Source organism: Budorcas taxicolor, chromosome 3 (assembly GCF_023091745.1).
Source record: "Budorcas taxicolor isolate Tak-1 chromosome 3, Takin1.1, whole genome shotgun sequence".
NCBI classification, from domain to species: domain Eukaryota; kingdom Metazoa; phylum Chordata; class Mammalia; order Artiodactyla; family Bovidae; genus Budorcas; species Budorcas taxicolor.
In genome coordinates, this window is record NC_068912.1 from 117,898,465 (window position 1) to 117,915,997 (window position 17,533).

The 17,533-nt window shown below is 52.9% G+C and overlaps 1 protein-coding gene across 1 annotated transcript in view; it reads left to right on the forward strand.

The window, feature by feature from the left end:
- The first annotated feature begins 6,971 nt into the window (after positions 1–6,971).
- The window catches only part of UBE2F (ubiquitin conjugating enzyme E2 F (putative)), a 45,775-nt gene continuing 35,213 nt past the window's right edge, over positions 6,972–17,533 (forward strand). The window contains exons 1-2 of the mRNA XM_052636756.1: positions 6,972–7,082; positions 11,724–11,857. Coding sequence (XP_052492716.1) covers positions 11,740–11,857 — 118 coding nt within the window. The 5' untranslated portion in view covers positions 6,972–7,082; positions 11,724–11,739. The remainder of the gene's footprint in view (positions 7,083–11,723; positions 11,858–17,533) is intronic.

Here is a 17,533-nt window from a genome sequence, read left to right on the forward strand (position 1 = left end):
CCTGAGTCTCCTGTAAGGACCCTGTGATTGTGACGGCCCCGCTGCAGAATCCCGGACCCTCTCCCCATCTTAGTCCATTTAGGCTGCAGTAATGAGACACCGCAGCCTGGGTGGGCATACACAGCAGAAACGTATTTCTCATCGTTCCGGAGGCTGGAAGTCCAAGGTCAAGGTGTCAGCAGATTTGGTAATGGGTTCCACTTCCTGATTGAGAGCTGGCCACCTTCTCTCTGTGTTCTCCCATAGAATGGACACGGGAGTGGCCTGAGTCTCTTTTATGAGGGCACTAATCCCATTCTTGAGGGCTCCACCCCCACGATCTCATCACCTCCCGACATCCCCACATCCTAAACTAACATCATCACTTTGAGGGCTAGGCTCTCAGTATATGAGGAGACATAAGCATTCCATCTACAGCATTCCCCATCTTAAAAATTCTTAACTTAGTCATATCTACAAAGTCCATTTTACCATGTAAAGTAACATATTCACAGGTTCCAATAATTAGTTCAAGGACATCTTCAAGGGGCTATTTATTCAGCCTATCACGTGTGGTCACACACACATCCATACTATTTATGTCCCCTACCGAGAACTAAACTATAAAACATTTTTCATCAGTAGCATAAAAACACCTGAAAAGATGAATGGGCCTTAGTCAGTGAGTCATACTAAGGAATATGCAATGCAAAACAAGAGTGTGCCAAAGGCAGATGATTCTCGTATATTTCCCTATAAAGCAAGAGCAAAAGGCTCAGAGGAAGGCGGCTTCTCTCCTGTGTAACGTTCACCCAGGGCTTTGTCACATGGGGGCCTGATCTGATGGAAAGGAGCACAGAAGTGCAGCCTGCAGGCAGGGGGGCGGGGACCACAGGGCGCTGACTGGGCAGACTTCTGCACTCCATTTACAAAGCATAGCCCTTGTTAAAATGTGCCCAGTGTGGCTTTGGGGTGAGTGAGAAAATCTCAATCCTGTAATACTCAAAACATCACTTTGATTCAGCCCCTTTTCAGGAAAGCTGTCATAGCTCATTTCATTATTATTTTAAAGGAATAAAAGGAAACATGATGCTTTCCCTGGGGGCCAGTCAAAAGTTAATTGTACTCAATATGTGATTAAAGTCACACTACTTAAGAGTCCAACTGTCTGCTGCCTGGATAGCTGCTTCCATTAGCAGCAGCACGACAGCTGTTATCAGCCATACCCTGGGCCGGCCCAACTATTACACAAGGGGCCTGTGCCTCCCTCGTGTTACTCAGGATCCCAGAACTGGTTGACTGAGCCTGCTGATGAGTCTTGGTTAAGATAAGCTCCCTGCCAGGACACTAGAAGCACTGCCGGCCACTGTCTGGTTTAATCTTTGCCTCCTCCTCCCCTGTCCAAATTAGCACACTGCCCTTCACTCTAAAAGCCCCAGCCAATCTTCTCCTAGCAATAACAATGTGCCATCTCCACTTTTGAGAACAGAAAGCACCAGGAGGACCTTGGCTCTTGCACGTTTGTTCTCAGCCTCCCCAGTTGGACTCTAAGGCCAGGGCCGTGGTCAGCATCGCTGCCTTTCCTTCATCCTTCCCCCAGCAGTCTCTCAAGGGAGACTGCAGAGACTCTGACCTCCTGTGTGTGGGCAATCTTGAGTCACAGGTGTATCCCCCCATCCTGCAGTGGATTTACCAGGACTAGTTCTCCACGGAGCTCATGGTTTTGGAGGACAGGGTCTGCGCTTTAAACATTCTGTCTCCTTCCGGCAGTCAGCACTTGACAGATGCTCCCTGGACAGTTCTTTTCCTTTTTAACTTAATTAACTTATGTATTTACTGGGTGCGCTAGGTCTCTGTTGCTGTGTGGGGTTTTTCCTGTGTGCGGCCAGCGGGCAGAGACTCCGGCGAGGGGCACTGGCTCCTCATTACGATGGCTTCTCTCCTTGCGGAGCACAGGCTCTAAGGCGTGCAGGTTCAGTGGTTGCACCACGTGGGCTCAGTAGTTGGGGCACATGGACTTAATTGCTCCGCGGCATGTGGGATCGTCCTGGACCAGGGATTAAACTTAGGTCCCCTGCATTGGCAGGCAGATTCTCACCCACTGAGGCAGTAGGGAAGCCCATCACACAGTTCTTGACTTACTGAGATAGATTTCAGGAGACCCTGTAGGGACACGGGCCTGTGTGTGTCCAGGCCTGCTCATTAGTGCCCTGAATCTTGCTTCCTAGGAGGACGGGCCTGCTTGGAGGAAACGATGCGCACCCTGGAATAACCACGAAACAGGTTGGAGCAGATACCAGCTGAGGGCTGGGGCAGACCCTTCCACCCACGTCTCCTCAGCATCCCAGTGTTGCCAGGGCTGTGTCCCAGTCCACACAAGGGGCTGGATTGGGAACATCGCTGAGGTCCTGCCCTGGCAAGGGCTTGGAGTCCACAGAACAGGGTGGGCAGAGCAATCCTCCAGTGAAGCCAAGAGCCAGGAATGTCTACCCTGATGGGATGCTGCGGGCATGAGAGAGCTCTGCTCCATCCACAGAGTGTGTGGGAGGGAAGAGAGAGTGAATGGCTAAGGAAAGCAACCCCTTTAGGGCTCCCCCAGGCTTATCCTGCCCAGGAGGCCTGGCCTTAACCCAACAGGCACCCAGGCCCTTGTCCCAGGTGATATTAACCAGTTTACAGGATGCCCCAGGCTGAAGAGAGTCCAGAGCCCTGGTGAGCCCAGACCTTGGTGGTACCATGTCACCAGGGAAGTGAGTCCCAGACCGGCCAGGACAGCTTCTGGGGCAGCCTGTACAGTTGTGTCCAGAGTCCAGGATGGCTGAAAAGATAAGGGATGTCTCCCCTTCCATGCTTCAGCCAGGAACCCTGGGCTGAGCTTCTCAGGGTAGGGATGAAGGAGGTGGGAAGGACACCCAAAGAACTGTGTCCATCTGCTCATCCCTGGGCACCCTGCTATTCTCAGAGGCTTGTTTCCGAGTCCAAGCTCATGCTGCCTGCTGCATGACAGGCCAATAAATCAAGAGAGGAGTTGCTGGGGCAAGGAATAGTGACTTTATTCAGAAAGCCAGCAGACCAAGAATATGGTGGACCAGAGTCCCCAAGAACCATCCCACCCAAGTTAGAATTCAGACTTCTTTTATACTAAAAGTGGAGGGGGGTAAAGTCAAACACTTCGTGGTCCCCATCAGCCTCTGGAGGGGACGTATTAATTTCTTCCTTCCTGTAGTCATTCACTTGTGAGCCTGGTCAGGATGGTTCCTGTAAGCTAAACAAATGACTTTTAGGTTAATGCTCATTCCCTGGGAACAGAGGGTTCCCAAGGATGGGCCATTATGTATCATTTAAATTTATAGGCAATATCCCTTCGATGATTGACTTGTAAGAGAATACAAAGGTTCTCCCCTACTAGAGGCTCACAACTGGTCCTCTACCCCTTCTGCCTTTACATATAGGTGCATGGGCATGTGCACACACAGGCAATTGCACACACATGCACGTACACATGGGCATGCGTACATGTGTGCCCACATGCACACAGGCGTGCCCACATGCACACACGCATGCCCACATGCACATACATACATGGGCATGAGCACACACAGGCAATTGCACACACATGCACGTACACACGGGCATGCACACATGCGTGCCCACATGCACACACATACATGGGCATGAGCACACACCGGCATGCACACACGCATGCACACGCGGGAGGCCGGGAGGGAAGCGACTGCCCCTCCATGGCCTGGATTGTAAAGAGGTATCTGAGGCCAGGCCCCAGCTACACAGAAGCATCTGGTAGGACAAGGCCAGTCCCCAGAGGCCAAGACTCAGAGCCACGAAGAGCTAGAAGCCAGGCCCCCAGTTTCCTCCTCAGATTGATTCCACATGTATATCTTGTCTTCTAAGTCTTTTGTACTTAAGTTAGTGAAAGTTTGGTTCTGAAGGGATTGTGGATGAAAACCAATTGCTTCTCTAGGAAGCAGGAGGGCCAGCGTTGCCCTTCTCTTGGCCGATGGCAGCACCTGCCACCTAAGGGACATGGTGTACGGGTTGAGGGCAGACCCCCAGCTGCACCTTGGCAGGTAGATGACGTCTGTGCCTTGGTTTTCTCATCTACAAAGCAGAGATAATAAAACACCTGTTTCATTAGCTTGTTGTGAAGATTATAGGAATCAACCAAGTCCCTAAATAAGGCTCAGATGAAGGCATGAGGCAGCCTCATGAAATGGAGTTAGGAATGGCTTCATTTATCTGCATTGGTGAGGTGTGGCCACCATGGGCCTGTGTGTGCTCAGGCCGTCCTGTAGAGTGCTCCTCAGCAAGACAAGTACCCAGGCCAGCCCACAGCACCTTCACTTGCTGCCTTGCTTCAAGGCCTTATCTTCTCTCTCCAGGACTCCTGCAACAACCTCGGGTAGTATTTATCTGGTACCTGTTACACGTCAGGACAGGGGAGGAGGGTCAGACGATGGGAAACAGAAAAGGAGCTGATGGAAACAGGCACTGGCCCTGCCCACCAGGAACAAGGAAGCTCAGAGCTTCAGCAAAGTCACAGAGGGGCGCTTGCACCTCCCCAGCTTTCAGCCCTCTCTGAGAAAGTGATGTCTAAGCTCAAAAAAAAAAAAAAAAAATTAGGGTAAAGAAGGAGGAAACTGTCCCCAAACAGAAGTAACACCATGAATTTTTTTCTTTGGTCTTGCTGACCCAGGTTTCCTCTTTGCCTGTCCCCTCTTCCACCAGCTCTCAGAACCAGAAGCCTCTTTTAGAAAGGAAACTTGATCTTGTCACACCACCCTCTAACGCCTCTCAATGGGGCTTCTGAAAATAAAATTCTAACTTCTTGGCCGTTTATTCCCTGTCCACGAGGTGAACCTCTTCTCTCAGATGGCTCACTCCTCCAGGAGCCCTGCATAACCCCCATCACAGTGCCTGTTACCAACTACACCAGGACTCAAAGGGACAGGAAAATAGTGTGTACTCAAGAAGCTTGAGAGTCCCTTGTACTGCAAGGAGATCCAACCAGTCAATCCTAAGAAAATCAGTCCTGAATATTCATGGGAAGGACTGATGCTGAAGCTGAAGCTCCGATACTTTGGCCACCTGATGCGAAGAACTGACTCATTGGAAAAGACCCTGATGCTGGAAAAGATTGAGGGCAGGAGGAGAAGGGGACGACAGAGGATGAGATGGTTGGATGGCATCACCGACTCGATGGACATGAGTTTGAGTAAGCTTTGGGAGTTGGTGATGGACAGGGTGGCCTGGCGTGCTGCCGTCCATGGGGGTCGCAAAGAGTCGGACACGACGGAGCGACTGAAATGAAGAAGCTAGAAATTAGAACAATTTGAAACAGATTTTTTTAAGTAAGTACTTTAAAAAAGAGTAAGTGATGAAATACCAGACCACCTGACCTGCCTTTTGAGAAACCTATATGCAGGTCAGGAAGCAGCAGTTAGAACTGGACATGGAACAACAGACTGGTTCCAAATAGGAAAAGGAGTACATCAAGGCTGTATGTTGTCACCCTGCTTATTTAACTTCTATGCAGAGTACATCATGAGAAACGCTGGGCTGGAAGAAGCACAAACTGGAATCAAGATTGCTGGGAGAAATATCAATAACCTCAGATATGCAGATGACACCACCCTTATAGCAGAAAGTGAGGAGGAACTAAAAAGCCTCTTGATGAAAGTGAAAGAGGACAGTGAAAAAGTTGGCTTAAAGCTCAACATTCAGAAAACTAAGATCATGGCATCTGGTCCCATCACTTCATGGGAAATAGATGGGGAAACAGTGGAAACAGAGTCAGACTTTATCTTTTTGGGCTCCAAAATCACTGCAGATGCTGACTGCAGCCATGAAATTAAAAGACGCTTACTCCTTGGAAGGAAAGTTATGACCAACCTAGATAGCATATTCAAAAGCAGAGACATTACTTTGCCAACAAATGTCCGTCTAGTGAAGTGGTCATGTATGGATGTGAGAGTTGGACTGTGAAGAAAGCTGAGCACCGAAGAATTGATGTTTTTGAACTGTGGTGTTGGAGAAGACTCTTGAGAGTCCCTTGGACTGCAAGGAGATCCAACCAGTCCATTCTGAAGATCAGCCCTGGGATTTCTTTGGAATGATGCTAAAGCTGAAACTCCAGTACTTTGGCCACCTCATGCGAAGAGTTGACTTATTGGAAAAGACTCTGATGCTGGGAGGGATTGGGGGCAGGAGAAGGGGACGACAGAGGATGAGATAGATGGCTGGATGGCATCACTGACTCGATGGACGTGAGTCTGAGTGAACTCCGGGAGTTGGTGATGGACAGGGAGGCCTGGCATGCTGCGATTCATGGGGTCGCAGAGTCGGACACGACTGAGTGACTGAACTGAACTGAACTGAAATGAAGCGATGAAAGAAGGAATAAAAAACGTAGGGCAACAGCAAAGGGCCCACCGATTCTACTGCGGGCCCCAGGAGCACACCGGGGAGTTTGGAAGCTGCAGGTCTGAGACAGCCGCGCCCCGGGTCACTCCCGACGGGCTTTGGGCCGCTCCTCTGCATTCTGAGCACGCTGATGGGCGTACAGCGGGCGCCTCATCCACCGAGGAGTCAGCATCAGCCTGGCCGCCCCCGCGGACCACGCCGCGTGAAGATCCGGAGCCGCAGGCCCAGACCCAGCACGGGACCAAATGAATGGTGGCAGGAACACAGCTCTGGGTCCCAGGAGCTCTGGCGCGCAGGCTCGGGAACTGACTGGGCGACCCGCCCCCCTGTCGCCACTGGCCAATCAGCGAGGGCCGCAAAATCAGTGCCCGCCCCGCAGCCAATGAGCGAGGCCCCATCGGCCGCAGGGCACACTGCTGTTCGTGTGCCAGGCTCCAAATAAAGTTCTTCAGGCCTTTGAATTTTTTTTTTAAAGCGCCCGCTGCAGTCGCCGCTGTCGCCGCCGCCGCCTCGGGCGAGAGCGGCCGAGTCCCCGCCCCGCCACTTCCGGTCCCGCCGACCGGAGCCGGTGCTGGCTGTGAGGGGCCGCGTCTCGCTGCCACCGGCCGGCTGGGGCATGGTGTTGGGCGCCGGGCCCGCCTCGCCTGTCTCGGGGTGCCCAGGTGAGAAGAGCGCGGCCCTGCGGCGGGCGGCCGGCGGCCGCAGGAGGGTGGCTTGGCTCCCTCGGCGCCGGTGCACCCGGCGGGCGGGCGGCCGCGGGGCCGCCTCAGGCCGCGCCTCTGCTCTCCTCCCGGCCGGGCGCTGTCGGGGGCTGGAGGGCCGGCGGGCGCCGCGGGGCGCGGGCTGGGGAGTGCGGGGCCGCGGCGCTGGCGGCCTCGGGGCTCCACGGACAAGCCTGCCCGAGCCCGGGATTTGGGGGCACGCCGCGGCCCCCCTCTCTCGCCCGCCGTCTCGGGGGGGAAGCTGCGAGCCTCATTGTCCGCGAGGAAACGCAGCGCCCAGCGGGCTCAAGGTCACCGGTCCAAAGTAGCTGGAGGCGGCGGGACTCGGACGCGGGCAGCCGGACTCCCGACGTCGGGGGGAATCGGGCTAGGCCAGGGAGTTGGGGGGCGCCCCTGAGGGTGCGGAGTAGCAGGGCGCCCGCCTCGCCGGCGTGCCTGCGGCTTCCCACTGGGGGCGACTGTGGCCGGTTTGGAGGGTCTTCCCGGGGCAGAGGATGAGGGGAGGATATCTTGGACCCATCCCTAAGGCCGCTGAGTCCCGGCTGCTGTGGAGTCTTGGGTGTGGCCCTCCCCTCCCCGGGTCTCGGTTCCCTCATCTGTCATACGCGGGATCGGGCCCGCCCCTCTGCCCTCCTCCCCAGCTCCCGAGTCGGGTCGGGACGGTTTCGGAGTGGCGGGAGAAGGCTTCTTGGAGGAGGTGCAGGAATCTGCTGCATAGTCATCGGTTATCCGAAGGAAGAAGCGGGATGAGGTGGTGAGGGGAGGCAGGGCATCCAGACCGGGATGTCAGATTGAGCAGAAGCTTCCAGAAATGAGCGAGGTGTCGCTGAGGAACAGGGAGGAGGCCCATCTACCTTGTACGGAGGGTTCCAGGCCGGTAAGGGGATGAGGCAGGGGAAGGGCCCATGTGGGGGAGATGTTCCAAGAATCACCAGCAGGTTAACTGGTACGGGGCTTGAGGACCTCCACCTGGACAAACTGCCCCTCGGGTAGTAGGCAGGGCAGGGGGAGGCCGTTTTATTGCTCCAGATAAAAGGGTTGGGCTCCAAAGGTTATCAGGCAGCCAACCACTAAGCCAGGTGGGTGGGTTCCTTGGGCCCTGGCCTTCCAAAGGAGGACGATGCAGTGTGGACCTTTTTATGTCCTGATCTGGGTCCCTTTTTGATTGTGGAGTTGGTTGACCCCTAGTGACATGCAGTTCCATCTTTTACACTCAGATTGGGACTCTGCCAAGGCAGGAAGAATTCTAGCTAAGGAGTACCCCACCCCAGGAGCTGACTGGCCCCTGCTGTACAGGTGGCCTGGCCTGATTTTGCCACTGCAGGCCAGAACGCTGAGTAAATACTTCTTGATGGTGAGCCTAGTAAACAGCACAGGGGCTTCCCTGGTGGCTCAGTGGTAAAGACAATGCCCGCAATGCAGGACACTCAGGTTCGATCCCTGGGTTGGGCGGATCCCCTGGAGAAGGAAATGGCAACCCACTGCAGTATTCTTGCCTTGAGAAGGCCCATGGACAGAGGAGCCTGACCGGTACAGTCCCTGGGGTTGCTAAAGAGTCAAATACAACTTAGCAACTAAATCACAGTAAGTAGCACATAAAAATCTTTGAACAGTTGCAATAAAGTCCTACCCAGAGGAAGAACTTAAATGGGCCAGTTACAACTTAAGGAATTTAGAGACTGAGTGTGCTATTCGGTGTAATTGATTTGTTACTGAAAATGCTGCCATGGTCAAAGTGTAATTTTTTGTAAAAGGGAAATTTTAGTTTTAAACCAGGTCTTCAAAGGGTGAAGCATATTGACAAAGGAAAAGAGAATTCTGAAGCAAACCACAGGTGTTCAGTTAACCTGACAGCTTGAATAATTTATTTTCATTCATATCTCTTTGCACAGAGTTAAATTAACAGCTATGGAACATGCCCAAATTAGACCTTTGGTTTATCCCTAAAGTGTTATATGAAAATGATGCAGATGATGGAGAAATAGGTGTTCATTATATAATTAGATTTCTTAGAATGTTCAGAATATGTTTTGTCTTCTATGGAAAAACAGGACATCACAGTTTTTATATCTTGCTTAATCAGAGCCCACTGTCTTTTATTAAGGGTCACAAACTTGTTGAATATCGAAAACCAGGAATCTGACTCTAAATGGAATTGCGTATGGGGCATACTCTGCCCACAGAGAAGAATTTAGTGTGGGGGTAGGAGTGTGAGATGATTAAGCAGAGTCCATAGGCTGAGCGACACAGAAACATCTTGGTGTGAGCCTTTTGTGTGTCAGTCGGTCCTGCCGGATGCTCTGAGCAGCCCCTTCAGTGCAGGTCTGCAGGGAGCTGGGTGTGGGCCAGTCGTGTGCCCTGGGACCCACTCTTCCACTGGGCTCTTTATTATGACTTTCCTAGGGTACTGCCCACCGAACTCTGTTTACACAGGCTGTGCTTTTATTGTTTGCCATGTTTGTGTTACCAAGGTCAGCTAGAGTTTAAAAACCAAGTGGACTTTGTGATAGACAGAGATCTTGGCGCATCATCAGGCCGCCCTGTCAATGTGGCAAGACTGATGTCCTCAAGTCTGGGTGCCTGGCAGTCGGTTTGGTCAGGAGGCTGACACTGCTTTGGGATCCAGATCTGCTTGAGGGAGTAATGACAGGCTCCCTGGAGTGGGCCTGGGGGAGGTGGGGGTTGACCAGGAGCCCCAGGCTGTAGATGGTGCTGCTGTCCCTGGTAGCTTGTGGGCTAGAGCCCACAGATATTCCTGACGCCACCCCAGCCCTCCCTCGTGAGATTGCTTTGTAAGCTGAAGTGATAGTCCCCCACCCTGGGTGAAGCTGAGATGTGAGTTAAACGGTTATATCCTCTCTGTAGGTCCACCTGAGGAGACGGCATGGTATAGTGGGAATAAGGAAACTAGTGATGGCTTGGTATCACATTTTGACCAATTTTATCGAGGTACAATGGAATTCCACTACACTGTACGTGTTTAAATCATATGATTTGATCAGTCTTGATGTGTGTGTATAGCTCTGGAACCATCACCACCTTCAGGATAGAAACATTCCCGTCATCTACTCGGGGGAAACCAGTGTTTCTATGGTGACCTCTTCTAGAATCTGAGTGGCCCCACACGATTCAGATCCCAGGCCCCAGCTGTTCCAGAATCCACATCCATGAAAAAGTGGGAGTGAGGGGAAGGGATCCTTCCCAGAGCTGATATTCTAGGAGCTCATGAGTGCTGATGTGTAATAGAACTGTCTCTTGAAGCATTGAGACCAGTAGTTTCTAAAGGGATTAGGTGAGTGATAGGTCCTGTGTAATTCAGAAGAGCGTATTCAATATATTGTGTTGATAATAGAAAATCTTACAGTCTTTGTGGGGTGGGGAGATACACAGATGATGATGTGAAAAGTGAGGGACTGGATTAAACTGGCTCAAGATATTACTTAAGTGTTAGTCGCTCAGTCATGCCCGACTCTTTGTGACCCCATGGACTGCAGCCTACTAGGCTCCTGTGTCCATGAGATTTTCCGGGCAAGGATACTGGAGTGAGTTGCCATATCCTTCTCCAAAAGATACCACTTTTGGAGGGAGAGAGTTATTCTTATAGTTTGGCTTTCAGGGTCTTGGCCTCAAACTAAGTTCTTTCCTTACATAGGTTTAAATTTTTAATCTGGAAATTCTGGATCATTTTCTCTTGGAAATGATCAGAGTGATATTGCAAGGAAATGATATTAAAACAACAAAGGAAATTATGAAAATACTGAGCTGGTGATCAATTTTTGTCCTCAGTCAGAAGTTCCAGAATTCCTCTGCGACTGGTAAAGCGTGCAGGAGGAGTCAGGCGGCCCGTCAGGAACGGGAATTTGTGTACATAAGCAAGGCGATGCTGGAGGACAGTTGTGTCTATAAACACTGCTGACACTTAAGTCCTTCCTCCCAAGTAGTCAGGTACATCCCCATGCTTGGCTTTTATTGTCCTTCCCAGTGAGCTGTCCGGGAGGGAACCTGAAACACAAGTGGGCTGGAAGCAGCCAAGTGAAAAGGATGTAGTCTGGGGCATTAATTATAACTTGATGAAGTTGCTGTTGCCTTCCAGTGTGAGTACAGCACAACGTACACAAATGTGAAAATGCCACACCCTTATGGAAGGAGGGAAGAAAGCATTGCGGTGCTCCCTCCTCACCAGGGGCGGACGCTCCCCTCGGTCTGCAATGGGCCAGACACTGGGGCCACACCCTCAGAGGCACGGTCCTCGCAGCAGGGGAGGGCAGTGAACAGTGCTGGGCCCATGTGGAACCTGTCAGTGGAGGCTGCCCTAGACATGAGCTTAACACCCCAGGGCCTACTGCTCAGTGAGTGTTAAATGCTTGGCTCTCCTTTTAAATTTTTCATTCATACTTTAAAAAATTAGATTTAGAGAGGCATAGAGATTACCCAAATTCATTATGGAGGAATGCAGTCTTGTTAATCTATCTTACATGCTACATTTTTCTACAACTGAATTATGGGAAAAAATTAAAAATCACCTTACATCATTGTCTCAGTGTCTGGAGATGGGTGCTTAACCTGCCTTTGGCCTTTCAGGAAAAAGGCAGCAGTGATGCTGACGCTGGCAAGCAAGCTGAAGCGGGATGATGGTCTCAAAGGGTCCCGGGCGTCAGCCACAGCCTCTGACTCCACTCGGCGGGTGTCTGTGAGGGACAGGCTGCTTGTTAAAGGTAAGGGCCACCTGGTGAGCTGTGTTTATATCCCACAACAGAACGGTATCTGGCACGTGGCTCTTTGGGGTTATGAAGCAGCCTGTTGCTGCTAAATAGAAATACTTGTTTGAAAATATTTTAAAATATGATTTCTCATCACTTGCAACAGAAGGACTTTGCACTGTCCACACACTGTAGGAATGCCGATGGCAGGAAAATGGTATTAGAACTGTGGTGTATCTTACACACTCGGCGTGTTCTCTGCAGGGGCCACCAGAGTGCTCGTGGAAGGAGTAAGGCGCCAGGGAGAGCAGACCCATGACTGGTCTCAGTGGTGTCTTAGGTGTTGGGGGGGCGGCCCTTCCTGGACTCCTCGGCCCCAGAGGATCTCACTCGTCCTTAGAGGGAGGGTAATTTCTTAGGGTCCTTCTCTCATTCAAATCACAGCCTTAGGAGAGCCTTGTGCAAAATTGATTTTCTTCACAGAATTAATAAAGGTGTCCTAGAGCTGTGTAGTGTTGGAGAAGGGTTATGTAGTGTGGGGGGTGTGTGTGTGTGGATGGATATGTGTGTGTGTGTGAGAAACTTGTGCGGTTAGTGACTGAACAGAGTTGCAACTCTTGAGTGCAAAAGGCAGTTTCCCAGGATCATGAGACCCACAGAAGAAGAAGAAATGGTTTCTTCTTTGAAGGACCTTATAGCTGGCAGCACTTTTTTACTTTGAGACACATGTTTACATTTTGTAAGTGTGAGGCTCCAGGAAGCACAGAGTGTTAAGGAACTTGTTAGAACCGCCTGATTCATTTTGCATTAGGTGGACACCGTGGGGGTCCCTGGCGTTTGCATGTCCAGGAACAGATCTGATCAGGGAGACCTGGCATGCGTGAGTGCTCCGTGCTGGGCCTTCTCGGAAACAAAGCACCGCTGAGCCTGTGAACAGAGGCGTCGGGTTCAGGGAGATAGGTGGTGCCCTCGTCCCTGCTTTCTCTCTGCCTCTGAGTCCTGACTGAGCTCTGGCTCTCCCAGCCTGGGGGATGATGGGCTAAAGATGGAGTAAGGATCGTTTTTGACATTTTGATAGTACTTGCTGTGTCGGGGAGTGTGTGGACTGCAGTTTGTCACAATGCAGGAAGTTTACCCTGTGGGAACCGAGGGTGGGGCCTGGCTGTAGCCCCTTACTTGGAAGGCCTGAGAAGACTTTCCTGGCTGCTGGCTCTAGGGTTCCATCCACAGAGGAAGCCGGGAGCCAGACAAACAAGCCAGGGAGGGGGTTTGATGCTTGAGGTTATGGTCCTTCAAGGGGAGGGTGTTCTAATGCCAGGGAGTTGATATGAGGGGGGTTGTAGCTGAGCAGTTGTGGGTGGGTACTGGCACAACAGACGATGCCACCTTCTTTCCACCTCCCCCTCATGGCTGACGGCAGCTGCTGTCCACTGAGCACTTGGGGCCAGGCCCTCTGTTGGGGACTTTGTAGGGCAGTGCTTGTTTGACTTTCGCTAAGCCTTGCCAGGTGAGTGGTTCAGTTTACAACTGGAGCTAAGGCTTAGAGGGGTTCAAAAACTTGCCCAGGTTTCAGCTTTATTGTAGCAAGACAGCCAGACCCACATTTTGGGGTAGGGCAGGCACTTGGGGAGCAGACCTTGCAAGCAGAACCTGAAGGAGTAGAACAGAAGTGCCAGTCCACAGAAAAGAGACTTCAGGGAGGCACAAAGTCTCCACCACACCTCCTCCTGCTCAGGGATTCCCTTGGGAACCCTCAGGTGACTCCAGGGCCTGACACAGCCCAAGGGAGCCCATTGAGGCCCATAGCACTGGACTCTGCCCCAGGTCCTAGGACAGGAGATGTCTTTGGCTGGGTTGACAGGCTGGGTTGAGGTCCTTTCATGTGAGCCTCATCAGGGAGAGGTGCGGAACGTCCTCGTGAGGCCACCAGTTCATTCTCCCAGAAACACTGGGGGTTATTAGGGTTCTGAGCCCCAAAGCACTTGCAGTTGATGGGTGTTTGTGCAGCAGAGCTCAGAGTAACGTGGCCCTCGTGTGATCTGCTCTCTCCCTCAGTCTCGGGGGGCAGCCAGGCCAGGGCGGGCCAGGCTGACTGAGTGGTGAGTAGTTTGGGCTTCTGATGGGGGGTAGGTGGAGAGGAAGGGTGGGCCTGTCCTGAGAGGGGAAGCTGTGGCAAGAGGTGCCTGATAGAGGACTCTCTGAAGGGTGATGATTGCTTGGTCCACACCTGAAGCACTGCTTCTCCTGGTTAGATGTGGCCGCAGCCTTCATTCTGGGGATTTCTGATGGTGGAAGTGAAGTCTGGTGGAGTCCATGGCTCCTGTGGGCCTGGTGAGGCCCTTGGAGGGGTGATAATTGCAAAAGTCCCTTCTAGGTGAAACTCCTCTTTGGGGGCTTGGAAAAAAGTAGGTTGGTTGTCTGCGTTCAGCAGGGTTGCTGCAGTCAGGACAGTCACCCGGGGCTGTGGCTTTGCTTCTGGCTCATGTGAAAGTGATACTCGTGAGGATCAATAAGTTGTGGAAAGTGTGTCAATGTGTCTGTGGGACTCAGTAGTATGTGCTGAGTTCCTGGAAGTGGGGAGTTTGGTGTGCCATGAAGTTATTAAAGGGTGAGCCCTCTGGAGGGTGGTGGAGCAAGCAGGAGCAAGGGGAGGGAGAGCTCTGATGAAGGCCTCAGGACAGACAAGGGCCTGTCCGTCCGCTCCTGCTCCTGCCTGACCGGTGAGACGGTCAGGCCTTCCTGCTCTGTGTCAACCAGTCTGGCCCGAGGCAAGGGCTCTGTGCAGCTTATGGTTCCTGGAGGGACTGAGAAAGGAAGGCTGTCTGCTGTCAGCCCTCACTGAGAGGGCATCTGGGCCGTGTACCCCATATCCCAGAGGAGAGACCACAGACGCTTCCAGGCAAAAATGTTTTTTTTAGCTGGTCTGTTGTCGTGCTTGGATGACCTTACACGGTAGGGGATCTTGCTCGGTGCAGATGGCTGTGGGGTTAACATGGGAGGTTGGAGGTTGACAGGGACACTCGTCCCCAGTGGTGAGGGCCAGTGGTGGCTGCACAACTGAAGAATTGTGGGCCTGGTTCAGAAGGTGACAGGTGTAGCCGGCTGTCCCTGGAAGCACCGGGGCCTGCCTTGGAGCAGCTGGCCAGCATGAGGCCTCTGTCATGCTGGCCCCTGGGCCACACCAGCTTTTCATTTGCACCCCTCAGGTCACCCTCAGGGACATCGTCCAGTCTGGAACTGGAGAGGTGCTTGCGACAGCAGTCCCTGAGGTAGCACAGTTGAGTGTTTCTGGGCAAAGACTCTCTTTCCTGAGTCCTGGGGAGCTGGGATGCTGGGGGGAGAGTGTTGGGTCTGCATTTCCTGCTGGCCCCAGCTCAGGTCTGGGCCTGGCTGGGGGCCGTCCCCTGTGTCCTCAGCCACAGGGCGGGGCGCTGCTTTCTGATGGGCCTTTGTGGCTCCACTGGGTCCATTAGTTCTGAGTCTGATGATGCCCCCACCTCCCAGGAAAGCCTCTGGGCAGAATGGCCTACTTTCTTGTCTTTCTGAAGCTTACTTCTCACATAATGGGAACATGTCAGTTTGTCTCCCTGTCCTTTGACTTATTCTCTTGACAAAGATTTTAGTGCCCGGTGTGTGCCAGCCACCTGTTAGTGACCCCTGAAGACCTCTAGGGGCTCCAGGCAGGCTGGTCGGAAGCATTTGCTAGATGTGGAGATTTGGAGTTGAGCTGACTAAGTTCAGGGCCAGGTCTGGAGTCGGGAACTGCAGGGACTGACTCTGCAGCCTTCGTCCCCTCAGCCCCTGTGCCCCGTGTGGCCGCTGGTGTTCTTGTTGCCGTGGCTGTGGCGGCTCTCTGTGCTCTTGGCCTGGCTTGCCGAGCCCAGGGGCCTGGCTGCCCACATGCGTGGGCTTTCCAACATCCAAGGTGCAGGTGTTCCCACAAGGGGCCACGTGTGGCCTCCCTGGTTGAGCGCTTCTGTGCCACCGGAACAGTCCAGCGCTGTGGTGGTGTAGGAGGGCTCTGGTCCAGGGCGCTTCCTGGAAGAATGGGCAAGAGAGAAGCATTTGTTGTTCTCCAGAGCTTTTCTGTCCTTGCCAGCCCTGCCCAGGACTGAGGTGGGCTCAGGGTTGGCTGGCCATGCTGGCAGAGTGTTCAGAGCATTTAGCAGCATGTGAAGTTGTGGGCTATGTGTTACAAAATGTGTTTAAAAAAAAACTAGGGCAGTGGCCCAGAGAGGAGGAGCCCTACTAACATGGGGTAAGGTGGTGGCCCATGGCTCCCCTTTAATGCTTTCTTACAGGGTTTTAAACACCAGTGAATCCGCCTGGGAATGTGGCAGCCCCCTTGGGCTTGCCAAATAGCCCCAAATAGCCCTGGATCTGGGGGAGGTGGGGCCGGTGGGAGTGGGGAGGATCTGTGCAAGAGGAATGAGGGTTCCAGTCAGCTTTGTCTGCTCATGCTGAGAGTGGGTGGTCGGATGGCGTGGAGCTCCACCCCCATCCAGAGCAGTCTCTGCTGCAGACTCTGCTGGTTTTCAGGGTTACATCCTTGCTGTCCCAGAGTGTGGTGTGGCCCTGACTCCTCTCCTGTGGGCCTGCTTTCTGCAGTGTGCTGCTGGAGGGCCCTTAGACTGAGTGGAAGTGGCTTGGTGGGGGCTTGGCCTCAGCTGTAGCAGTGCCATCTCTGGGAGTGTGATGATGCCCTTGGGGCAGGTGTCTGCCCATAGGGCACTGTTCGTGAACACTGGCAGTGCAGAAGAGGCACTTAAGGCGTAAAGACAGACAGGAAGCTAAGAGATAAAGTCCTAGATTGAGAAACCTAAGAAATATGGGTGATCGAGGTAAGAAGAGGTAATCAAGTCATCTGGGCAGCAGCTGCCAGCCCTGCCTGGGTCAGAGGGCACAGCTGTCCTGTCTGGGTTTCTTGACAGGAACTGGCTCCTGCCCAGAACCATTGGCACTGGTGATTGGGCTTGGTCTTAGTCAGCTCAGGCTACCATGATAGAACACCACAGACGTGGGGGTTAGGGGGCCTGGACATGGGGAAGGCCAAGGCCAGGGCATTGGCAGATTCAGTTCCTAGGGAGGGCTTCCTGGCTTGTAAGGGCCCTAATCTTATCATGAGGGCCCCACCCACATGACCTCATTTAACCCTAATTACATCCCAGAGGCCCCACCTTATACCATCACGTGAGTTTAGGGCTTCAACGTATAAATGTGGGCAGGGGACTCAGCTCAGCCCACTACACCTTGGGAATGGCTTGGTCGCCAGCTGTGTGAGGAAGGAGGCTCCTCACGCCTCAGGGCGTCCGCGCTGCGCTGCCGCTCTGCTGGAAGTGTGCTTGTTTGGTGGGCATTTCCCAGATACCCCATGTGTGCCAAGCTCAGGCCCAGGGACTAGGGTCCCAGGGCCGGATTGGAATGTACAGCCCGCACCGTGGACAACACGCAGGTTCCAGGGGCGGGCAGTGCGGAAGCAGCTGGAGCACTGTTGTGAGCAGCCCACAGCAGGAGGGGGGTCCATGCTGTGTGGAGGCCGTTGTGGTAATGGGTGGATTTTATAATCTGACATTTCAGGGCAGTTGTGCTTCAAGTGGGCTCTGTGGTTTGGTCTTTAGTTAGAAAGGAAAAGAGTCTAATTTCTCAGGAGGAAGTTGTGCAGCCACTTAATTGTGCAAGGTGCCAGGTATC